The sequence below is a fragment of the Halichoerus grypus genome, chromosome 2, assembly GCF_964656455.1.
Source record: "Halichoerus grypus chromosome 2, mHalGry1.hap1.1, whole genome shotgun sequence".
Lineage (NCBI taxonomy): Eukaryota > Metazoa > Chordata > Mammalia > Carnivora > Phocidae > Halichoerus > Halichoerus grypus.
The window spans coordinates 66,940,263-66,967,206 of NC_135713.1; the positions used below are offsets into that span (position 1 = coordinate 66,940,263).

Below are 26,944 nucleotides of genomic sequence, written 5' to 3' on the forward strand. Positions count from 1 at the left end.
CCTTGATTCTATGTTTCTTTGGTTGTTTCTTTCTTTCTTCTTTTAAAAAAAGATTTTATTTATTTATTTAGAGAGAGAGCGTAAGTGGGGGGCCGGGCAGAGGGAGAGAAAAGAGAGAATCTCAAGCAGACTCCCTGGTGAGCACAGGACCCCAGGTGGGGCTTGATCCCATGACCCTGAGATCATGACCTGAGCCAAAATCCAGAATCAGACGTTAACCAACTGAGCCACCCAGACATACCCTGGTTGTCTCAATGGGAATTAGTAGTGGGTCTCAGTTTGCCAGTTTTCTCCCTTCCAAGCAACTTTTGCAGTTAACTTCCTCATCATGGATTTGAATTATATTTTTGTATTTTAATCTCTTTGCAGTCTTTTGTTTTCTTACCATACTACCTTTCGTCTCAGTATCAAGGCTTTTCATTGTCTTTTCCTCTTATTTGGTTTTATTAAAGGTGCTTAAGAGTTATAAAAATATCTTCTGGTCCCTGTAAGAAATCATTTTCAGAGCTATGATCCTCTCTGAGTATTCAGACTGATATTCTCTTTAGCTCTTGCTTTAATATTCTTCACCTTCTATTTTACTTACCTCATTACCTAGGAGAAATCTATAAAAACTTGGTATTTTAAAATAAGAGGTTTGTATTCACAGCATACATAACAGAGTTGTTAAATGCTGCAACACTCAACATGCACTATCATCAGGGACCTTCCTATATTCTTCCTACTCTTTGATATTTTTTTGTTTTGAGGAGAAAATGCCCTCCAGTGTTCCCATTATAGTGTTCCTCCTCCTCCCTGCCTCCTACACACACATTGCCACAGCATGGTTTTCTACCGTTTTTGTCATCTGGAAGTTGCCAGATGAGAGAGATGAGAATGAAGCACAGAAATAATACTCTGGCTTCTTAAAAAATCAGTACTCCAAAGTAAGGGACTGGCTTTACTTTTTTTCTGAATCTATGAAAAACACCATAGATGGTAGAGATCATTTTTTCCCCCTTTTAACTTTTGTTGGGGGCATGAGGCTAGAATTTCACGAAGTGGAATGTGTGTATTCCTCGCTGCTGTTCTTAATCCAGCTCCATCAATTTTATGATTTGTGGAAATTCCCTTTAAATTGCTACTCTTAGTGACTTCTCTTTCATTCTTAGTCTTTCATTTTTAGGGTTGTGTGCATTTTGACATTGTCAGTGTTTTCTGTTGAAATAACCCTGTGTAAGGGTTGTGACTTGGAGACATTTTAATTCCATCTTTTAAAATTACAATTTGATCATTGAAGAAATCGATATAGAGGAGTAAGGAGAACCTAGGAAAACTGTCTTGAATGCTGATGTTCCTAAACTTTTTATAAGGTTGTGTAGATAGATAGGTCAGTAGCTATTTATGAAGCCTCTTATTATTGTATTTTAGCCAATCTATCATCTATACATTTATTTATTTGATATATTTTAGCTGTTTATATTAGTGTAGAAGGAACAGTGGGCCGGAGTAAGGCTAGCTGAGGTCTAGTCCAGGATCTGGTACTAAAATTTACCTGTGTGCAGTGGTTCACATTAATTTTAAAAGTGAAAGAAAAATTTAAAGTAAAATGAATCAAGTAACTATGTTATTTTGGACAAGCCAGTAGACCTCTGCCCTAGTTTCTTTATTTATCAAATTAGGGGAAATTTTATAATATTTATAAATTACTTTATACATGTTTAATTTCATGGCACTGTAAAACCAAGTCAGTCTACTAATGATTGAGACTTGTACTGTAGTGAGTTCACAAAGAAGCTAGTGCAAAATTTCTAACCTAATCAACTTTGAATTCTTTCTATGTGCATTGATTTTTAGTTTTGAATTTTAACAAACTCCAATTTGTAAGTATTGGTGTTTCTATTCTATTTTTGGCAAAGGTACTTTCACTTACAGAAAATTTTGCAATCAGTAGCATTGATTGAAAATAGCGTGTTTGTGTTGAAGCATTTTTCTACCATAGGAGGCTGACACTAATGGATCTATTTTCATCCATATTTTAGTGGAAGTGCCCTACATTAGTTAAAATTTTCCAGACTTAAAAGAGAACAGAAGAACCAAAATCTTAGGACTGTGAGGTATATTCAGGGGCAAGGGGAAGTTCTGTAAAGTCTGAGACTATACTCCTATACTCTCCTTTGCTTGACCTTATTGTGAAGTGGGGTGAGGAGTACTCTGAGAATGACTCACTGGTCATTCACCTCCGAGGGCATCTGGAATTCAGTCACTCTAAGACTTCACAGAGAAAAGTTATCAAATTCATATCCTTTGACTTTGAAGAAATAGTCTTTTTTGTAATTTGATTCAGGTCAGCATTTTCAACCTAGCCATTTCACATAGAGTATTATACTTAAATCTCCTAATAGTCTCTGAAAAATAGGTTTTGCTATATTTACTTATAGATGAGTAGATTCAGACTGAGGTAGACTATGCAAATTGCCCTATGTCATATACCTAATTAGTGACAGAGCTAAGATTCCATCTATCATTTTTCTGACTCTAAGTTCATGCTTGTAAACATCATGCTGAGTCTATCAGTTAGGATTCAGTTCTTCTGCATGAAACAGTAACCTAACTACAATTGGATTACCAAATAAGGCACTAATTATTGCACATAACAAGCAGTACACTATTGATATGGAGATTCTTCAGAAAATCAAGACCCAAGCTCCTTCCAGCTTCCTTTTCTTCCATTGATAGTATTGGACTTTTATCCTCATTGTTGCAAGACAGCTGCTCTACCTTCTGGCATCATGTATGTTTTCCAAGTGGGAGGGAAAGGATGAGCAAAGGAAAAAAAAATCACCTGTTATCTAAATTTAATCTCTTTCTTAATCAGAAAAATAATAGCTTACCTGGAAGACTTTCATAATACACTTCCATTTGTATCTCATTGACTACATCTACATTTATGGCTAGTCCAAGCTTCAAGGGAGTGTGGGGATTCATTTTTTAAGTCAAATTTATTAAGATATAATTTACAAAATACAATAAAATTCACACATTTTATGTACACAGAACTATGACCTTTGAAAAATGCATACACCTGTGTAATCACAATCAAGATATAGAACACTTCCATTTTGAGGAGCAATGTTAACTGAGCATTTTGCTGTTTTGAACAAAACAGGTTTATTTCTGAAAGGAAGGAGCAGGCAATAGGCAGCATTGTCATCTTGAGGTTAAATTTTTTTCTTGAGGTATAATTAGCATATAACATTGTATTAATTTCAGGTGTATGACATAATGATTCAATGTTTGTATATATTGTGAAAGGATCACCACAATAAGTTTAGTTTCTATGTCCTTAAATAACGGTTTGGAAAAGCAATACTGGAAGTACCCTTAGGTGAGAGAAGACTTTAGTTATCTTTTTTTTTTTCTTAAGATTTTATTTATTTATTTGACAGATAGAGACATAGAGAGAGAGGGAACACAAGCAGAGGGAATGGGAGAGGGAGAAGCAGGCTTCCTGCCGAGCAGGGAGCCCGATGTGGGACTCGATCCCAGGACCCTGGGACCATGACCTGAGCTGAAGGCAGACGTTTAATGACTGAGCCACCCAGGTGCCCCAAGACTTTAGTTATCTTTAACCTAGCTAAAAACAGGAACCTGTATAAATCTCCCAGATCTATTTATGTCTCAATTTTCTAATATTTAAAAAAAAAAGATTTCAAAGAAGTCTTGAATGTGTGAAAAATTGTGGTTCAGTGAGTGAGATAATTTATGTGAAAGCACATTGAGATCTGTAAAGCTCTATTCAAATATAAAGAATTGTCTTTTTTCCCCATGATTAGAGGTGTTTCCTTTTGAAAATGATAATGAACTTGACTTACTGGCCTGAAATATCACAGTTGTCAAATTCAAATATAATTGTAAAATATGCTAACTCTTTATCAATGGCTTATAAATCAAGGCAATATGCAGCTTTAGGCAGAGGAATTTTACATTTGCATTCTTACCAGTTCTCTTTCAAACTATATCTCTTTCAGTTGGGTGAAAATAGCACTAAATGTATAATTTCCTGAAACTATCGAATATATGTTCATTTATGACTAATAAATTCTTGTGTGATTTCCCAGTTATTATACAATATTTTGAGTGATAAATCTTGACAATCTTCTAATCAAACAGAAATATAGATTTTAAGAAATTACACTTTTTGTAAAATCAAATAATCTGAACTTTTGGAGTGTTTAGGAAGGTCATTTTTAAATTTGTTCTCTTTTTTGAGAGGAAAACATTCTTGAAATTCACTTCTTAGGTGCAGAAAGTTAAAAATCAAAACCTATTATGAGATTTTGGGGACACTCTAGAACCAGAGCCCTTGATTGCTTGTTATACAGGATCTATGAAGAAATGTGATCTTTTGTGGTATTTATTACTCTCAGAGTTTTGACAGAACTCTACTCTGAATTCAAATATCTTCCCAAAATGTGGTTCTTTCTTGTAGACTTTAATCAGAACCAGTGTCAACCAATACTGGTCTTTATTAAAACTAAATGTATCTGGTAATCTGGAATACTCATTAACTCTGGCCAATTTTTTCATTAAAATTGTTTATTATTGTTTTAATGAAGGTCTTTGTTGTTTTGTTCACAAAATTCCTAGGTTGGATTCAATACTGGCTTTGTTGGTCCTTGGGGAGGCTGCCAAACTAAACATGGCCTGCTTGAAAGCTTTAATGGAACTAATGAGAGATTTTCTTTTAAGCATTATGTCTGTTCAAAACCAGGTAATAACAGTATATTGTTAATTTATGTGTTTTAAAAGAACTGAAGAGAAACAAATTTTATTTTTGCCACTATTTAAATTGTATATCATATTAGGGCTTATAATGAGCATAACCTTGTGATAAAAATTTTAATTAAATATAAAAGTAAATGCACATTTACCATATATCCCAGGATGGATAGATAGATGGATATAGAGAGAGATGTCAAGATATGGAAATAGATTACACACACACACACACATCAGAGGGACTTTAAATTTTATTAACTTGAGGGGGGAGGAGCAAGATGGCGGAGGAGTAGGAGACCTAAATTTCGTCTGGTCCCAGGAATTCAACTAGATAGGGATCAAACCATTCTGAACACCTACGAACTCAACAGGAGATCAAAGAAAAGAATAGCAGCAACTCTCTGAACAGAAAAGTGACCACTTTCTGGAAGGTAGGACATGTGGAGAAGTGAATCCAAGTTGATACTTGGGAGGATAGACAGCGGGGGAGGGGGCCTCCATCAGCCGATACTGACAAGTGATAGAGCCTCGGAGCACAAAATTGGAACTTGTAGAAGTCTGCTCCGCTGAGGGATGTTGCTCCAGTGGCTAAGCGGGGGGTGGGGGGGGTGGGGGGTGGAACCCTCGCTGGGACAGTGTGGTCTCGGGACCCTTGGGGTCACAGGAAGACCAGGGGTGCCTGAGTATGGCAGAGCTCCCAGGTATCGGAGCGGGGAAGCCGGCTGCACAGAAAGAGCCGAGGAGCAGACTCTCCGCTTGGGGTTGCCATAAACCATGATCTGAAAAAAAACAAAAAACAAAAAAAAACTGTGATCCACGGCACAGTCGGGCCGCTGCTCCTCCAGCAGGGACCCAACAAGTGGCAGATCCAGGGAGATTCCCCTTCCTCCCCCAGGAGGAGTGGCACAGGAGCGCACCGCAGGGATCTGCTGGGTTTGGAGACTCCACACTGAGTTGTGTGCCAGCGATAGAAACGCTGGGTCACAGGCCGGGTGAGCACGGATGGGAATGATTGACTGCTTTTCTTTGGGGGGTGCACTGAGGAGTGGGGACCTGAGTTCTCAGCTCCTCCAGGTGGAGATTGGGAGGCCGCCATTTTCATTCTCCTCCTCCAAAGCTGTACTGAAAGCTTGCAGAGAACAAAAGCTCCCAAGAGCAAACCCGAGCAGATTACTTAGCCCAGACCCGGCAAGGGCGGGACAATTCCACCTCCAGCAAAGACATTTGGGAACCACGGCAACAGGCCCCTCCCCCAGAAGATCAGCAAGAATAGCCAGCCAAGACCAAGTTTACTGATCGATGAGAACTGCAGAACGCCAGCACTAGGGGAATACTGCACATAGAATTCATGGCTTTTTCCCCATGATTCTATAGTTTTTCAAAGTTAAATTTTTTTAATTTTCTTTTTTCTTCTTTTTCTTTTTTGAATTTTTTTCCCTTTTTCAACCAACATCTTATCAATCGCTTTTTTAAAAATCTTTTTTATTTTTCATTTTTAGTCATATTCTATCCCTTCATTGTAGTTAACCTTATTTTTGGTATATATATGTTATTCTCTCTTTAAAATTTTGGGATACAGTTTCTTCTAACAGACAAAAATATACCCTAAATCTCTAGTGTATGGCTTTGTTCTAGTCTCCTGCCTGATCATATTCTCTCCCTTTTTTTTTTTTAAATTACTCTTCTTTCTTTTTTCAACCAACTTCTTATCAATTCCTTTTATAAAATCCTTTATAATTTTCATCTTTACAGTCATATTCCAACCCTTCATCATATTTACCCTTATTTTTGTACATATATAAGCTTTTCTTTATTTAAGATTTTGGGAGGCATTTTCTTCTAACAGACCAAAATATGCCCAAAATCTAGTGTGTGGCACTGATCTATGCACCAGCCTGATCATATTTGATCATATTCTTGTTTGTTTTTTTTTTTAATCTTTTTCTTTTTCTCTTTTTTCTTTCTTTCCCTTTCTTTTCCCCTGGTTACAGGTCTCTTCTGATTTGTTTAGTATATATTTTTCTCAGGTCCTTGTCACCCAGTTAGCATTTTGTTCGCTCATTCATCTGTTCTCCTCTGGACAAAATGACAAGATGGAAAGAATCACCTCACAAAAAAAGAACAAGAGGCAGTACTGACTGCCAGGGACCTAATCAATACGGACATTAGTAAGATGGCGGAACTAGAGTTCAGAATGACGATTTTAAAGATACTAGCTGGGCTTGAAAAAAGCATGGAAGACATTAGAGAAACCCTTTCTGGAGAAATAAAAGAACTAAAATCTAACCAAGTCAAAATCAAAAAGGCTATTAATGAGGTGCAATAAAAAATGGAGGCTCTAACTGCTAGGATAAATGAGGCAGAAGAAAGAATCAGTGATGTAGAAGACCAAATGATGGAAAATAAAGAAGCAGAGAAAAAGAGAGATAAACAACTACTGGATCACCAGGGCAGAATTTGAGAGATAAGTGATACCATAAGACGAAACAACATTAGAATAATTGGGATCCCAGAAGAAGAAGAAACAGAGAGAGGGGCAGAAGGTATATTGGAGCAAATTATAGCAGAGAACTTCCCTAATTTGGGGAAGGAAACAGGCATCAAAATCGAGGAGGCACAGAGAACCCCCCTCAAAATCAATAAAAATAGGTCAACACCCCGACATCTAATAGAAAACTGATGAGTCTCAGAGACAAAGAGAAAATCCTGAAAGCAGCTTGGGACAAGAGATCTGTAACCTACAATGGTAGAAACATTAGATTGGCAACATACCTATCCACAGAGACCTGGCAGGCCAGAGGACTGACATGATATGTTCAGAGCACTAAATGAGAAAAATATGCAGCCAAGAATACTATATCTAGCTAGGCTGTCATTGAAAATAGAAGGAGAGATAAAAAGCTTCCAGGACAGACAAAAACTAAAGGAATTTGCAAACATGAAACCAGCCCTACAAGAAATCTTGAAAGGGGTCCTCTAAGCAAAGAGAGAGCCTAAAAGTAACATAGACCAGAAAGGAACACAGACACATAGTAACAGTCACCTTACAGGCAATACAATGGCACTAAATTCATATCTTTCAATAGTTACCCTGAGTGTAAATGGGCTAAATGCCCCAATCAAAAGACCCAGGGTATCAGATTGGATAAAAAAACAAGACCCATCAATATGCTGTCTGCAAGAGACTCATTTTAGACCCAAAGACACCCCCAGATTGAAAGTGAGGGGGTGGAAAACCATTTACCATGCTAATGGACACCAAAAGAGAGCTGGAGTGGCAATCCTTATATCAGACAAATTAGATTTTAAAATGTATAAAGTGCCACATACAACAATTGAGCTTTATATAGAAAAGATTCTTTTATAATATAATATGGGAAATTGTATTTCATTGGATTAATTTATATTCTGTTGATTACTAAGGAAATTGAAAAATTGTTCTCTATGTACTCTTTAGCTATTTGTATTTTTTATTCTTTGAGCTAGATTTTATGCAATCTACCCATGGAAAACCTGTTTTTTAATGAGTACATTTTAGAAATATTAGTTGATTATGGTTCTTTAACAACTCTATAAAATTTGAAGATATTTCTTATCATAAGTACAGTATATAGTTTTAATTATGACAGAACATACTTTGATTATCTAATAACTATTTTCTCATTTTAGGAAGAAGGCTGCAAGGTAGACGATTTTTCCTGGGCCTGGAATGTAGTCTACATGTATACAACAATTCTTGCAGAAATCTGCTTGTATGCGACCACTTCTAATTTGCGAAAAACTGCTTTTACTGGTTTCTGTGTCTGTAAAAGTTCACAAAAAGATATTTTACTCATGGGTAAATCAGAAGAACCACCAGAGTTGAAGGAAACAAGTATTTTAGGTCTTTTGGAATATTTCTCTTCAAAAATGTCAGATAATTGTAAGTAAATTATTTCTCAACTTGTTGAGAAATATTTCTTAAATGTCCCTGTCCACATATAGCAATAAGCCTTTTATTTATTTTATTTTATTATTTTTATTTACTTTTTTTTTGACCTACAGTGTTTTATTCATTTCAGATATATAACATAGTGACTTAACAATGCCATACATCATGCAGTGCTTATCACAAGTGCACTCCTTAATCCCCATCACCTATTTCACCCATCCCTCCACCCATCTCCCCTGTGGTAACCATCATTTTGTTCACTTTAGAGTCTGTTTTGTGGTTTGTCTCTCTCTCTCTTTTTTTCCGCTTTGCTCATTTTTTTGTTTGTTTCTTAAATTCCACATATGAATGAAATCATATGGTATTTGCCTTTCTCAGAATTATTTTGCTTAGCATTATACTCTCTAGCTCCATCCATGTCATTGCAAGTGGCAAGATTTCATTCTTTTCTGTGGCTGAACAATATTTCATTGTGTATATATACTACATCTTCTTTATCCATTCATCTATTGATGGACACTTGGACTGCTTCCATAATTTCACTATTGTAAATAATGCTGCAATAAACATAGGGGTGCATGTATCCATTTGAATTAGTGTTTTTGTATTCTTTGGGTAAACACCCAGTAGTGTGATTGCCAGATTGTAGGGTAGTTCTATTTTTAACTTTTAGAGGAATCTCCATATTGTTTTCCACAGTGACTGTACCAGTTTGCATTCCCACCAATGGAGCACGAAGGTTCCTTTGTCTCACCAAGACTTGTTGTTTCTTGTGTTTTTTATTTTAGCCATTCTGACAGGTGTGAGGTGATATCTCATTATAGTTTTGATTTGCATTTCCCTGATGATGACTGATGTTGAGCATCTTTTCATGTGTCTGTTGGCCATCTGGATGTCTTCTTTGGAGAAATATCTGTTCATGTCTTCTGCCCATTTTTTCATTGGATTATTTGTTTTTTGGGTGTTGAGTTCTATAAGTTCTTTATATATTTTGGATACTAGCTCTTTATCGGATATGTCTTTTGCAAATACCTTTTCCCATTCTATAGATGGCCTTTTAGTTGTGTTGGTTGTTTTCTTTGCTGTGCAAAAGCTTTTTATTTTGATATAGTCCCAATAGTTTACTTTTGCTTTTATTTCCCTTGCCTCAGGAGACATATCCAGAAAAATGTTGCTATGGCTGATGTCAGAGACATTACTGCCTATGTTCTCTTCAAGGATTTTTATGGGTTCAGGACTCACATTTAGGTCTTTTATCCATTTTGAATTTATTTTTGTGTGTGGTGTAAGAAAGTGGTCCAGTTCATTCTTTTGCATGTAGGTGTCGTTTTCCCAATACCATTTGTTGAAGAGATTGTGTTTTTCCCATTGCATAGTCTTTCCTGCTTTGTTGACGATTGACCATGTAATTGTGGGTTTATTTCTGGGTTTTCTATTCTTTTCTCTTGATATATGTGTCTATTTTTGTGCCAGTACCATAATGTTTTGATAACTATAGCTTGGTAATATAACTTGAAGTCTGGAATTGTGATGCCTTCAGTTTTACTTTTCTTTTTCAAGATTGCTTTGACTATTCGGGGTCTTTTGTGGTTCTGTATAAATTTTAGGATTGTTTGTTCTAGCTCTATGAAAAATGCTGTTGGTATTTTAATAGGGATTGCATTAAATGTGTAGATTGCTTTGGGTAGTACAGACATTTTAACGATATTTGTTCTTCCAGTCTATGAGCATGGAATCACTTTCCATTTCTTTGTGTTGTCTTCAATTTCTTTCATCAGTGTTTTATAGTTTTCAGAGCACAGGTCTTTCACCTTGTTGCTTATATTTGTTCCTAGGTATCTTACTTATAGATGTAGTATTGTGTCAATGTTTTCTCAACCCAAGTGGACAAGAAAATAGATGTTTCTGGTTGTGCAACATATTGAAAGATTTGATCTGCAATAGAGGATACACATATCAAAATTGCCTCCTTCACAATCAGAAGTCAATCTGATTTCAATGACATCAAACTTCTTGTACAAGCCATAAATAATACTGTGTAGGCATTGTCAACATGATTACCGGGGAAGATAGGTGTGTCTTTTTGGAAAGTGACTTAAAGAACCTGGAGCTGCCTCTGTATTTAATTGAAAATGATTTTTTCGCATGATTTTATCTTTCAAGTGAGTAAATTTTTAGAGTGAGAGAACCAGTCTTAAGTCACACAGATTTGTACTTTAATTCTACAACTTATATCTTGGAATCCTAGGTCAATTTATTTAATTTTGCTGACTGATTTCTTTACCTGATAATTATGATAAGACTGCTATTCATATCATAGGGCTTTTTGTGAGAAAAAACTATGGAAACATATAAATACTTGGCATAGTACCTTGTGCATAGTAAAGGTCCAATAAATGTTAATAGATGTTGTGGTTGTTAATGTGGTTGTTAATATTGTTATAATGAGAAAACATCAGTGAGGAAGGATTTTTTCCCCGAACATTAGATGTACAGTTTATATCCTCAGAATCCTACTTTATTTATATATAAAGATATAAATGACAGTGAAAAATATATATATAATATATAAATAGTCTCTTGTGAATGAGTCAAATAGTGTTCTTATGGACCATATTTATATAAAGGCTTTAATATGAAAAAACACTTAAAATCATAGTTTTGTGAAGGCAATGTTATAGGAAACTAATGATTTCCATGAAGATAATTTCCTGGTGATCTGATCTGATATGGGAGCAGAACTTAAAGAATCTAGAAAAATGGATGACTACTTAGAATGTTCTGTCTTCATTCTGAGGTTTTGTGTCAAACAAATTTTTTATAGAGTCAGATATTTATTAATTCTAGAGTGAGGTCTCTGCCCAGTGACTGAAATGCTGCCTTTTAGTGGTTTTGATTGGATGGAAATTTCTATGTATGCTTATAAATACCAATTATACATTTAACATTTGCTACTATGGACTTAACTGTGTCTCCCAAAGTTCATTTGTTAAAACTATAACCCGCAATGTGACTGTATTTGGAGATGAAGTTATGATGGTAGGGCCTGATATGTTTGAATTAGTGTCCTTATAAGAAAAGACACCAGAGAGCTCACTTTCTCCAATATGTGAGGACACTGAGAAAGCAGCTATCTAAAAGCCAAGAAAAGAGCCCTTACCATAAACAGAATCAGTTGGCACCTTGATCTTGGAAATCCTAGCCTCCAGAACTATGAGAAAATAAATTAATTTCTTATGTTTAAGACTCTAAGTCTATGATATTTTGTTATGGCAGCCCAAGAAAACTAATGTACCTCCCCAGAGTGTTGTGATATAGGCAGGTCTGAATATGCTCAAATGCCTAGTAAATCCTTATTTGAAACACAGATTTTTACAGCATAGTCTCTATTTTGTATTTATTTTCATTTATTTATTTACTTATGTATTTATTTATAAGTTTTTAATTCCAGTTAGTTTACACAGTGTTATATGAGTTTCAGGCGTATGACATAGTGACAGCATAGTCTTTAGATGAGACAATTTTGAGCTGGAAAAACATGAGGGAAGATGATAAAAATTAATTTATTTAAACACACAGAATTTTTGCTTGATCCCTGTTGAATTCCAATTTTGAGAAATATTTTGCCTTGATGGGTCATAAAGGATAACAATAGTTAACATTTATTGAGCTCTTACTATATGTCAAGCATGAGTCTAGGCTGATTCATTAATCATTACAACAAGACTATACCTAGATATTCATATTGTCCTCATTTTATAGATGAGAAAACTGACACACTGAGTTTATTTGTCCAAGGAAATATAGTTAGTAAGCAGTACATCTGAGTCTTAACCTAGGCAGTCTGGCTTCAGAGTCCATACTAACTACCTCACTATACTGAACTAACTAAATTAATTGACCTACTGAATGAAAAATTTAAAAAAATTATCCATTTGCATTTTGAAGAATGTGAAAAAGATGACTTTGAGGAATTCTGGCAGTCATTATCCTATAGCACTGTTTGTAAAAAGTATTTTCATAGACTTTGTACATGGTCCTTATTTCTAATGTAAATTCTTGGGCCTTGTTCTAGAATTTTGGATCAAAAATCCGAAAAGTGGAGTGTAGGAATCTGTATTATTAAGCCTAGAGAAAACCTAGCCTATAAATTTAACTGTTAAACAAGCTGGTAAAACATAGAGGAAAGTACCTTTCTTACTTGTTGTTGCAGACCTTTATGCATCTATTCGGAGAGTATTTATGTCAGATGATTTATACATAATTTTACAAAGAGGGAAACATAGCTTTGTGTTGTACACTATATTTGAAATGCCATATTCTATGCTCCTACTTTGGTTTTCAGAGTGTTAAAATGATAGGCTTTTATCAAGCCTTGATTATCTGGAAACTGTGTTGTGAAATTAACACTTGAAAATGGTGTATTCTGTGAGAAACCTACAGAAACTGATTTAGTACGTCTTTTATAGGAAATACATAATGAATGATAGAACCAAATATATCACAGAATAGTAAAAATTTTGTTGCTCATGTTGTCCTCACCCAACGCACAAATCTCTAGTAGACCCATTTGCAAATAGTCCACAGTAACATTCTGTTTAAAAGTCAACAGAGATTAGAACTCCCTATCTCCCAAAGCAGGTCATCCCACTTTTAAACACTGTGAAAGATTCTTCCTTATATTAAAATGAAATCTATCTTTCTAACTTTGGTTTAAGTTTTCCCTCCTAGAGGTAATAAGAAAAAAAAAAAATACCAACTCTATTCCATTTCCCACATGCAAGCTCTTCAAATATTTGATGATAATTGCATTGGTTCTCTTTCTCCACCTCTTCACTTTGCATTCATCTCCCATCTCTGCTTACTTCCAAGCTCCTGTGCTAACTTTTTGTAATATGTGAAAAACAGATTTTCAATATGGTTTATGATTAGCTTCTTAAGATTGCTGGAAGGTTGTAATGTTGTTAACATTGAATTGGTAATAATTCATTCCAGTGTTATGATGTGAAGACATGTGAGACCCAAGTATTTTTTCATTCAATGTTGTCTCTGAATGAGAAAAGTAAATATGACATTCTTCCTTTTTCATTCTTTTGTTGAGAATTATTTTCTTAAACTGGTTCTGCAATGATTTAGTGAATGAAATATAATCACAGTTGTAAAATAACTTTGTATGCTACATTTTGATTCATTTTAACTTAGGAAAAAACTTTGTTACAGAGCAATAACTCCTTTTTAAAAAGCAAACGCAAGTTAATTAGACTCTTAGAACCAATTGAAATGTTTAAGGGTACTCTATTAAATCTTCAATATACCTTTTATCTTGGTGAAGGTTATTCAGAAAAATATTCAGTAACAGTATTGTGTTTATTATATGTGGAAAATATTTAACTCCTTTAAAAATCCATGTACATGTTAGTGATGGAATTCAGGCAGTCCTCATAATTCACAATTCTTTGTTTTGACAAATCTGAAAGTATAGTACCCCTGAGTATTTTATATATATATGGAAGTTAACCAAATGTATCTATTTGTCTTTTTTAAAAATTATTTTATTGTTGGGAAGAGCACTTTACATGAAATCTACCTTGTTTCTTTTATTATGTTATGTTAGTCAGCATACAGTACATCATTAGTTTTTGAAATCTACCTTCTTAAAAGTTTAAGTGTACAATACATTATTGTTGACAGTGGGTACAGTGTTGTATAATAGATTTCTAGAACTTATTTATCTTGCTTGATTGAAACTTTATGTCCATTGATTAGTAATTTGAATTTCTCCTTTCCCTCATTTTCTGGAAACCACACTCTTTGATTATACTCTTTGATTTTATGAATATGATCATGTTAGATATCTCATGTAAGTGAAACCATACAGCATTTGTCGGTCTTTCCATGACCGTCCTCAGCATGATATCCTCAAGGTTCATCCATGTTGTTGCATATGGCAGAATTTCCTTCATTTTTAAGGCTTAACAGTACTCGATTGTGGATGTATACCACATTTTCTTCATCCACTGGCTTTATGTTAGACATAAAATTGCAAAAATGAGCAATTATAAAAAAGTTATTTAAAAAACTTTTTGTAATAATCATCTTTTACTTACTCCAGGATAAATTATATTATTTCTTACTTCTCAATATAGGATATGTTTGAAGATTTATCTTTGATCTATTCTCAGGTATGCTATCTCTAGGTTTAGTCTATATCTTTTAGAAAACACAGTTGTATTTTAAAAATGAAGAAGAATTCAGAAATCATTAATCCAAAGTTCTACATGCCCTGCTTTCTTTTGGAGTAATTTGTAGGTCTGTAACTCATCTTGCTTGGTATATCATTCTTTATTTCTTTCTGTCATCCTTTTAAATAAAACATAATTTTCAAAAGAGATATCATTGACCTCACAATTTCTCTAAAAACCCTATGCATCTGAAATAATCTCTCAGCTTGTTAATATAGGTGACATGTGTCACTCAATGCAGCCAAATATCATTCACTGAAAATTAATTAAACCCTACTCTGAAAAAAGTATCAATTCTGTCAGGCTTGTGAGACAGAAAAAAATTAGCAGAATATTCAGTTGATGTCATGATACTGACAACATAAAATGTATGTTTTTTATTTGTACGCAAGTACAGAGAATATTATATGGCTTAAGGAACAAATAGATAATCCAGTCCAATTGAATAAGGATATTAGATATTTATTCTCTCTGCCTCTCATATTTCTATATACTACATGCTGTGGAACATACGAGATAAATATATGGAACAGAAAAGCTAATTTACTAATATACATAACCTCATGTTTCTCTGAACTTTCTTTTGTACCTCTCCAGTGGATTTTACCAAATTATAGCTTGTATTTTTAATAATCATTTTATTTCTCTATGTTAGTTACGAGTAGATTTGGCTACCTGTAGTAAAAAATACATTAGATTAAATAAAATGAAAATTTATTTTTCTCCCACATAAAATAAATCCAGAAATAGGCAGTCTAAGGTTGGTGTCAGGGCTTAAGAGGTTCTCAGGGAGGCAGGTTCATTTTCTTTTGCTATTCTGAGGGTGCAGAAGGGAAGAATAATAATATTCATTTTCTACTGTCTTCTTAATAGGAAGTACCACATAGCATTATTGCTGTAAACTCATTGGCTTAAGTGTAATCATATGGCCACACCTAAGGAGAGTTTATTTTGTTTTCTGAGTATCAATCAGCCAAGCTAAAAGTAGTGATTCATATTACTAAGGAGGAAAGGGAGACTGGATATTGTGAAGTAATTTACAATCTGTGCAAAGCTTATTTTACCAAGTTTTGTTCTCTCTCAGGTCGGGGAATAGGTTTTAGCCTTTATTGCTTCACCCTACATTACCTAATGCATTGCCTCATTCAGAGTAACCTCTCAATAAATAAAGTGTCGAATATATGAATGGATGAAGGAAAGGAAATGGATACTGTATTGAGATATGATGAGATGACATTTTCAATTCAAAATGGTTATTTTTAAAAAAGATTTTATTTATTTTTCAGAGAGAGAGAACACAAGCGGGGGGTGGGAGTGGCAGGCAGAGGGAGAAACAGGGAGAAGTCCCTGATGCAGGACTCGATCCCAGGACCCTGGGATCATGACCTGAGCCAAAGGCAGACGCTTAGCTGACTGAGCTACCCAGGCATCCCTCAAAATGGTTATTAAACATCATCTTTATACATTGCTTATCCACTTATTCTCATTCTTTTTTTTTCAAAAATAATTAGCACAAGTTCTTTTCAATTCACAAGAGAAGAGTTGTCCATTTGTTTACTCATTATAATGTGAATGTGCATTATGTGCATCATTCTATATTAATGACTCATGGAGCATCAAAGAACTTAAAAACAACTTTGGATAAACATGGCTACGACATGGTTATGGAAAGTAGGACTCAATCTGTCGTTCATTTGAATCTGAATTTGGAGAAGGGAAGAAGATGCAGATGGGGGAAGTAAGGATGGGGAGGGCTAAATAAACATGAAAAGTTAAGAAGCCATTATGGAAACCAGCCAATCAGAAATGGGTCCTTGGGGCGGAAAAAAAAAAAGAAATGGATTCTTGCTCTTGGAATCTAAAGTTTGAAATATACAATACTAAATGCACTGAATTTCAGGATGAATCTGTATTTCTCTTTAAATATTTGATGTTTTTGGTAGTACTTGATAAAACTTGCATGTGAGGAAAATTCATTTGGACATCAGAATATCTAGACTTGCTGAGTAGACACATTCTACTCTTATCTTGAACATTATGAGTTCTATTAGTTCACTGAAGGCAGGGTTTGTTGTGATGATTATGGATTCCTACTTCAAAAATGTCATTAACTTATCTGTAGAAAAATCAATTTCCCCACAAGCACAGGTTTATTTACAGAGAAACTAATGACATTTAATTTTCAGGGCCTTTCACCACATAGGACACTTCTTTCTTTCTTTCTTTCTTTCTTTCTTTCTTTCTTTCTTTCTTTCTTTCTTTCTTTTCTTTCTTTTCTTTTCTTTTCTTTTTCTTTCACAGACTTCTGAAATCCTAGGAAGGACACTAGGAATATCTCTTCATAGAAAAATGTCTTTTTTTTTAAATTGGCAAAAAATAAGTTTTTATAGTTTTTGAAAAAGAGGGCTTCACAATTATATATGCTTTAGTTCTCATAAAATCTAAATCTCCCCTGTAGGTTGAGGTACCTTAAATACTAGCAACTCATAACCACCCTGCATGTTAATATTGTTCTTTACATCCAGTAAGCATTCTACCAAGTTTATGTATATTGAATTAAATTTAATATCTGCCAGCCTCTTAGGTAACAGAAAAACCATTTAATGTGTTGAGAATAATTATAGTTAGCAAAAACAATTGTAAGTAGAGTTGAAGAGTAATTAAAGTTATTATTAAAATTATTTTTGAATTATAGTGAAAATATCTTTTCCTCTTGAATGTATTAGAGTGGTTGTTGGTCCCAAACCTTGTCATTAAAAAAATGATTTATTCTGGGTATCCTCACAACTAGCTTTCAGGGAAAGTAATAAAATGTATATTAATACAGAAGAATATTTACTTTTTATACAGCTTTTACTTTCAATTATAATATGGAAGGGCTCTTGACCTGTTGCCACAGGTCAGTGTTATCTTTATATACCTGCATGTACATACATGCTCAAAACATATCTAGCATTATGTGTATGATGTGTTGGGCAAATTAATTATTTATATATTATATATAATATCATAATATTATAATTTAGGAAAAATTTTGGGAATAATTTCTATAAAGCAAAATGTGTTGTCTCTCTATTCCTAAACTTGGTGACAAGAGTATTAAGAATAGACCACTCTGTCTTATGAATGCATGTATATGTACAAATCTTAAGTAAAATACTAACAGACCAAATTCAGCAGTGTGTTAAAGTAATAATATACTATATTTATACCGTTCATTCTAGGAATCTAAGGAGAGATCATTATTAAAAAGTTTAAATCTCTTTTAACTAAGGAAGGAGTTACTCTTAATAGATGCCAAAATAGAATTGATTAAGGTAAAAACACATGCCTGATTTTTTAAGAAGATAAAGAAAATAGGATTAAAACTAGAAATATAAGGGTACTTTCTTAAATTGTTGAGGATTTATCAGAAACTAAAATCAACATCATCCTAAAGAATGAAAAACTAAGGGGTGCCTGGGTGGCTCAGTTGGTTAAGCAACTGCCTTCGGCTCAGGTCATGATCCTGGAGTCCCTGGATCGAGTCCCGCATCGGGCTCCCTGCCGAGCAGGGAGCCTGCTTCTCCCTCTGACCCTCCCCCCTCCCACGTGCTCTCTCTCTCTCATTCTCTCTGTCTCAAATAAATAAATAAAATCTTAAAAAAAAAAAAAAAAAAAAAAAAAAAAAAAAAAGAATGAAAAACTAGGGCTCTTGGGTGGCTCAGTTGGTTAAGCGGCTGCCTTCAGCTCAGGTTGTGATCCCAGGGTCCTGGGATTGAGTCCCGCATCGGGCTCCTTGCTCGGCGGAGAGCCTGCTTCTCCCTCTCCCTCTGCCTGCCTCTCTGCCTACTTGTGCTCTCTCTCTCTATCTCTGTCAAATAAATAAATAAAATCTTTAAAAAAAAAAAGAATGAAAAACTAAAAATAATCTCATTTAGGTTAAGTAAAATCCAGAATTTCTACATTAATTGCTGATATTTTACCACATTCTGGATATCCTAGCTGATATAAGACAAAAAGAAAAAAGCAGGTATAATATTAGAAAAGCATTTATGGGTGATCTGAATGTCTATTTTGAATAGCTAGGAGTATGAAAATAATATTAGCACTAATGAAATAAAATGGCTAGTTACACGAAACATTACTGTCAATAACTTTACTATATACCAGCAAAAACTAAATAGAAAAAAAAAAAAACACTTACAATAGCATAAAAACAGCAAAATCCTAAGGAATGTGCTCTATAAAGAACAAAATCCATAAAACTTTAAAGACATAAAAGAAGACTTGAAATAAATGAATATAAACTTTGGTATTGTAAAGATGTAGATTCTCCCTAAATTAATCTATAAATTAAATGTAATTCCATTAGAATAGTCAAAAGAGTATAAATTGGCAGGTTAATTCTATAGATGATCTGGAAGAATATAGTCAAGAAAACTTAGAAAAAGGGCAGTTTCTTAAACATCAAACAACAATAATTCTCTGTATTAGACTAGTAAAATAATCTATTAGTCTACCTGGACTAATAGATTTTCATAACGGAATATAAAATATCTATATATCTGTATTTGTATCTATGAATATGGTATCCACCTTTTGCCATATTTTTTGATGTACAAGATGCACTAGTATATAAGATACCTTAATTTCATAAGGACTGGTTTTGAAAATATTAAGTACTTTTACCATATGGGCATATGCTAAACTTGATTTTAAAGTATTCCTGTACAGGGGAGCCTGGGTGGCTCAGTCGTTAAGCGTCTGCCTTGGGCTCAAGTCATGATCCCGGGATCCTGGGATCGAGCCCCGCATCGGGCTCCCTGCTCAGTGGGAAGCCTGCTGCTCCCTCTCCCACTCCCCATGCCTGTGTTCCCTCTCTCGCTGCATCTCTCTCTGTCAAATAAATAAATAAATAAAATCTTTATTTAAAAAAAAAAAGTATTCCTGTACAAATAAACCCATTATTTTGTGTATGCAATTAGATTACATTATATGCTGAAAACAATAGGAAATCATAAAAACTGGACAGACAGTCATATTCTATTAGAAATTATGAAGTTCATGGAAAGCAAATAATCTGCATTTTAGTCACTGAAAACTAACAAGAAAACCATGAAATAAGAAAACTGAGTAAATTCTTTTTTAAGATTTTATTTATTTATTTGACAGAGAGATAGCGAGAGAGGAAACACAAGCAGGGGGAGTGGGAGAGGGAGAAACAGGGTGTGAGAGGGAGAAACTTTGAAAACCCTTCATCCTTGCAGTGATCCAGAAGGTGTCTTCACTGCTGACATTTACTGTTTCAGGACCTGGGGATCACCAGAGTTACCACACAGTCCTTAGTACTATGAAGGACATCTCTAGTTTCATTTTTGAAAGGATTCCATTGCTATTTTTTGTTTCACTCCACCCAATGACATTTAACACACTCCAGCTTTAGTAATAGTAAGTCTCTTTTTATTATTCTCACCTCAAAATTTGGAGCTAGCATCTATTCATCTCACTCATCCCTCCTTCAAACACCTTATTGATTGACACATCTAAGAGCAGAAATTTTCTGGTTAGTTTGGTGGGTAGTTAATTCTCTTAACAAATTCTATTATCTGATGTAATTTCTTTAATAGCCTGATGCTTGGACAACATTTATCTCATAATTTCATTCATTCTTCATCCATCCAATTTTTGCATTACTCTACTTACACTACTCTACTTCTCAGGGATGTTGGATTTTTATTCCTATGCTTGTTATCTCATTATTAAAAGAGCTTTTTAGCTCTAGACATCACAGACTCACATAGCATTGCAAGGCAAGAAGAAAGAGAAGGCTCTCTTCTGAAGAGTCTATTCACCTTATTATAAAACAAAAGATTGCCCAGAAGCACTCCAGAAGACTGTCCCTTGTGTGAAATTGACAGGGCTGGATACTCTGGTCACTACTAGTTACAAGGAAGGCTGGAAAAGTAAATGCCTGGTGAAGAGAGGCATTTGTGATGGCCCATGAGAATTCGTTCCCATTATCTGCATACAGAATAGGATTCTATTTTTAAGGAAGGGGCAAGGTATGGCTGGTAGGTCAGCAACTACCTATACTGTTTAAAAATTAGAAAAGATGGGGGTGCCTGGGTGGCTCAGTCAGTTAAGCATCTGCCTTCAGCTCAGGTCATGATCTCAGGGTCCCAGGATTGAGCCCTGCATTGGGCTCCCCCCTCAGCAGGTAGTCTGCTCCTCCCTTTGCCCTTCCACCCACTTGTGCTCTCTCTCATGCTGTCTCTCAAATAAGTAAATAAAATCTTTAAAAATAAATAAATAAATAAATAAAAATCAGAAAAGATGGTAAGTTTATGCCATCAGCTCAACATACTAACACAACTTAGTAACGTCTTTTATCGTGTATAAGTTTTAATAGTGATGGTGTTAGCAGTTGGAATAGCCAAAGTGTTTACTCACTTGGAGTTTACCATCTTGTTTGATAACATATCCAATGTCAGAAGCGTTTTGCATTTAGTTGATATTTATGAAAGTGAAAAATTAGTTTGAGTCACATCATTAGTCAAATACTGCTAAAACATATTATTTTATTTTCATATTCACCTGGTAATTTTGTGCTACTTTTGTTTTTACTTGAATATATAATATACATATTCTTTTTTTTTTTTTAAATATATTTATTTATTTATTTATTTGACAGAGAGAGACACAGCGAGAGAGGGAACACAAGCAGGGGGAGTGGAAGAGGGAGAAGCAGGCTTCCCACAGAACAGAGAGCCCAATGCGGGGCTCGATCCCAGGACCCTGGGATCATGACCTGAGCCGAAGGCAGACACTTAACGACTGAGCCACCCAGGCGCCCCTATAATATACATATTCTTAATAAATATGATGGTCCATTATGTTCATCCTCTAAAATAATTGATAACCCCTGTCCTTGTTATCATTTAAAACTGATGAGTGGCCTTTTTTTGATACTGAATTACTTTAGTTACATTTGTTTAATACCATACTTTCAACTTCTCTTTTTATAAGTTTACAATTTTCCCACTGAAATTGTTTTGTCCTTTTATATCCTCCAAGTTCTTATTTTCTTTGTTTCTTTTGGGAATACAATAATGCTCAGCATTGCTCAACTACTGTGTTCTTTTGAGAAAGTTATAACATTTGACTTGACCCTAATGGGTCTGAGCCTCAGACTTTGGTAGTGATAAATTTAAATCTAAAAATTTATGAGGGGTTTATGTTACTCCTTGTCTGTGTGGCTTATGACTTATTATTTTGCTAACAAAATCTACCAATAGGATGTGAAAGTTTTTCCTTGCTGTGCTGTTTTTTGTAGCTGTGTTCCATCTTTAACAGAATCATTGCTAAACATCTCTGGCTTTCCATTGATGTCAAGAATGTTTTGGATGTAAAGCAGATGAACTAAGACGGTGGAGTAGTAGGGGGCCCTAGGCTTGCCTGGCTCTTTGAACTCAGCTAGATAAATATCAAATCATTCTGAATACCTAAGAAATTGATCTGAGGACCAACTGCACAACTAGAAGGAGAAAAGAGGCCATATAATGGAAGGTTGAAGGTGCAGAGATGTGATTTGGGGGAGAAGTGGATCATGGGTGCTACTGAGGAGAGGGAGTCCTGATCACAGAAAGAGATGAGAAAGAGAGAGGAGCATACAGGGGATCACACAAGGAAAACACTTCCCCAAAACCACTGACTGGAAAAATGAGAGGGGCTGATTTTCATGATTTTTTTTTTTTTTTTTACAACCATGGGGCTAAAAGACTGGAGTTTTAGAGGTTTATGGCATAGCAGGTGTGGAGGCTGGTGGGTGCCGAGTTGCTTCTGTGGAGAAGGAGAGCAGATAGCTCGAGGTGGGGGAAGATGATGTGATCTGAGGATCCCCTGGAATGCACTGGGAGAGATGATTCCCCCTTCTTGGAGTGCATCTGAGAGAGGTGGCGTTGCCTCTCTTGGTACAAAGGAGCCTGTGGGTGCCATTTCTCTCACCTGCCTCTCAGCATAAACTAACTTCAGTAAGCAGCACAGCACCAACAGTGGTATAAAATGCTTACACCAAGCCCCACCCCTCTGCACTCCATAGGTGCAGCTTTTCTAGGACAAGTGTGCTTGAGAAACTCTGCAGAGTTTCTGACCTGAGGTAAAGAGCAGCCAAAACACAGCAGCAGAGTACACACAGCATACACCAGAGACACTTCCTAAAGCACCAGGCCCTAGACAATATGTGACTTCTTCCTCATAAAGCCATTAATCAGGAGCAGGAAACATAACAGGCTTTCCTAACACACAGAAAAAGACAGAGACCTAGACAAAATGCCAAGACAGAGGAATTCATCCCAAGAAGAGGTCACGGCCAGGGATCTATTCGAAACACATATACGTATGCTTGATCCAGAATTTAAACCAACAATTATAAGGATACTAGCTGGGCTGGAGAAAAGCATAGAAGGCACCAGGGAGTCTCTTTAAAAGACATAAAAACTAGTCAGGCCAAAATAAAAAATGCTATAACCAAGATGCAAAACCAACTGGATGTAATGGCCACAAGGATGGAATAAGTAGAGGAATGAATAAGTGATATAGAAGATAAGATTATGGAAAATAATGAGGCTGAAAAGGAGAGGGAAAGGAAAATATTTGATCATGAATGTAGACTTAGGGAACTCAGGGACTCCATAAAGCATAATAACATTCATATCATAGGAGTCCCAGAAGAAGAGAGGGAAAAAGGGGCAGAAGGTTTATTTGAAGAAATTATGGCTGAAAACTTCCTTAGTCTGGGGAAAGAAACAGACATCCAAATCCAAGAGACACAGGGAACTCCCATCAAAATCAACAAAAGCTGGCCAACATCAAGACATATCATACTTAAATTTGTAAAATATAGAGATACAGAAAAAATCCTAAAAGGAGCAAGAGAAAAGAAACCCCTAACTTACCAGGGAAGACAAATAAGAATAGCAGCAGATCTCTCCACAGGAACTTGGCAGGCCAGAAGAGAGTGGCAATGATGTATTCAACCCACTGAATGGGAAAAATATACAGCCAAGAATACTTTATCCAGCAAGGCTGTCATTCAGAGTAGAAGGAGAGACAAAGAGGTTCCCAGACAAACAAAAACTAAAGGAGTTTGTGACCACTAAACCAATCCTGAAAGAAATATTAAAGGGGACTCCTTGAGTGGGAAAGAAAGATCAAAAGCAACAAAGACTAGAAAGGAACAGAGAAAATCCCCAGAAACACCGATTTTACAAGTAATACAATGGCACAAAATTCATATCTATCAATAATCACTCTGAATGTAAATGCTCCAATCAAAAGACATAGGGTATCAGAATGGATTAAAAAAAACAAGACCCATCTATATGCTGTCTACAAGAGACTCATTTTAGATCTAAAGACACCTGCAGATTGAAAGTGAGGGGATGGGGAACCATTGATCATGCTAATGAACATCAAAAGAAAGCCAGAGTAGCCATACTTATATCAGATAAACTAGATTTTAAACCAAAGACTGTCACAAGAGATGAAGAAGGGCACTCTATCATAATAAAGGGGTCTATCCAAGAAGAAGATCTAACAATTGTAAATATGTATGCCCCAATTTGGGAGCACCCAAATATAGAAATCAATTAATAACAAACATAAAGAAACTCATTGATAATAATACAGTAATAGTAGGGGGTTTTAACACCCCACTTACTGCAATGGACAGATCATCTATGCAGAAAATCAACAAGGAAACCATGGCTTTGAATGACACACTGGACCAGATGGACTTAACTGATATGTTCAGCATATTTCATCCTAAAGCAGCAGAATACACATTCTTTGCGAGTGCACCTGGGACAATGCCCAGATAGATCACATGCTGGGTCACAAATCAGGCCTCAACAAGTACAAAAAGATTGAGACCATACCATGCGTATTTTCAGACCACAGTGCGATGTAACTTGAAGTTAACCACAAAAAAAAATTTGGAAAGACCACAAATACATGGAGGTTAAATACATGCTACTAAAGAATGAATGGTTCAACCAGGAAATTAGAGAAGAAATTAAAAAATACATGGAAACAAATGATAATGAAAACACGATGGTCCAAAACCTTTTGGATGCAGCAAAAGCAGTCATAAGAGGGAAGTACATGGTAATACAGGCCTACCTCAAGAAGCAAGAAAAGTCTCAAATACACAACCTACCCTTACCCCTAAAAGAACTAGAAAAATAACAAATGAAGCCTAAAGCCAGCTGAAGAAGGGAAATAATAAAGATTAAAGCAGAAATAGATGATATAGAAACAACAAACCCTCCCTGCCGTAGAACAGATCAATGAAACCAGGAGCTGGTTCTTGATATAAAATTGATAATCCCCTAGGCAGACTTATCAAAAAGAAAAGAGAAAGGACCCAAATAAATAAAATAACAGATGAGAGAGGAGAAATCACAACCAACACTACAGATATATAAACAATTATAAGAGAATATTATGAAGAATTATATGCCAGCAAATTGGGCAATCTGCAAGAAATGGATAAATTCCTTGAAACATATAAACTACCAAAACTGAAATGGAAGAAGTATAAAATTTGAACAGCCCCATAACTGAAACAGTAATCAAAAATCTCTCAATGAACAAAAATCCAGGGCCAGATGGATTCCCAGGGAAATTCTATCAAACATTTAAAGAAAAGTTAATACCTATTGTTCTCAAACTGTTCCAAAAAATAGAAATGGAAGGAAAACTTCCAAACTCATTCTATGAGGCCAGCATTACCTTGATTCCAAAACCAGAAAAAAAAAACCCTAAAAAAAAAGAGAATTACAGGTCAATATCCCTGATGAACATGTATGCAAAAATTCTCAACAAAATACTAGCAAATCAAATCCAACAGTACATTAAAAGAATTATTCACCATGATCAAGTGGGCTTTATTCCTGGGTTGTGAGGGTGGTTCAATATTCGCAAGTCAACCAACATGATATGCCATGTTAATAAAAGAAAGAATAAGAACCATATGATCTTCTCAATAGATGCAGAAAAACGTTTGACAAAGTACACCATTCATTCTTGATAAAAACCCTCAAAATAAGGTTTGAAGGAACATACCTCAACATCATAAAGGCCATATATGAAAGACCCACACCCGATATCATCCTCAATGGGGAAAACCTGAGAGCTTTTCCTCTGTGGTCAGAAACAAGAAAGGGATGTCCACTCTCACCACTGTTATTCAACTTAGTGCTGGAAGTCCTAGCCACAGCAATCAGACAACAAAAAGAAATAAAAGGCATCCAAATTGGCAAGGAAGAAGTCAAACTTTCACTATTACAGATGACATGACACTCAATGTCGAAAACCTGAAAGACTCCTCCAAAAAATTGCTAGAACTGATACACGAATTTAGTAAAGTTGCAGGATACCAAATCAATGTACAGAAATCTGGCATTTCTTTACACCATTAATGAAGCAGAAAGAGAAAGAGAAATCAAGAATTGATCCCATTTATAATTGCACCAAAAACCATAAGATACCTAGGAATAAACCTAACCAAAGAGGTAAAAGATTTATACTCTGAAAACTATAGAACACTTATGAAAGAATTTGAAGACGACACAAAGAAATGGAAAAACATCCCATGCTCATGGCTTGGAAGAACAAATATTGTTAAATGTCCATACTTCCCAAAGCAATCTACACATTTAATATAATCCCTACCAAAATACCACCAGTATTTTTCACAAAATCTTAAAATTTTTGTGGAACCAAAAAAGACCCCAAATAGACAAAGCAATCTTGAAAAAGAAAAGCAAAGCTGGAGGCATCACAGTTCTGGACTTCAAGCTATATTACAAAGCTATAATCATCAAGACAGTATGGTACTGGCACAAAAACAGACACATAGACCAAGGGGACAGAATAGAAAACCCAGAAATGGACCCACAACTATATGGTCAACTAATCTTTGACAAACCAGGAAAGAATATCCAGTGGAAAAAGATAGATCTTCAAC

The 26,944-nt window shown here is 35.3% G+C and overlaps 1 protein-coding gene across 1 annotated transcript in view; it reads left to right on the forward strand.

The window, feature by feature from the left end:
* Positions 1-26,944, forward strand: part of TMEM232 (transmembrane protein 232) — a gene marked incomplete at its 5' end in the record, with an annotated part of 189,213 nt that overhangs the window by 37,594 nt on the left and 124,675 nt on the right. Inside the window, 2 exons of the mRNA XM_078066320.1 lie at positions 4,630-4,753; positions 8,431-8,683. Coding sequence (XP_077922446.1) covers positions 4,630-4,753; positions 8,431-8,683 — 377 coding nt within the window. The remainder of the gene's footprint in view (positions 1-4,629; positions 4,754-8,430; positions 8,684-26,944) is intronic.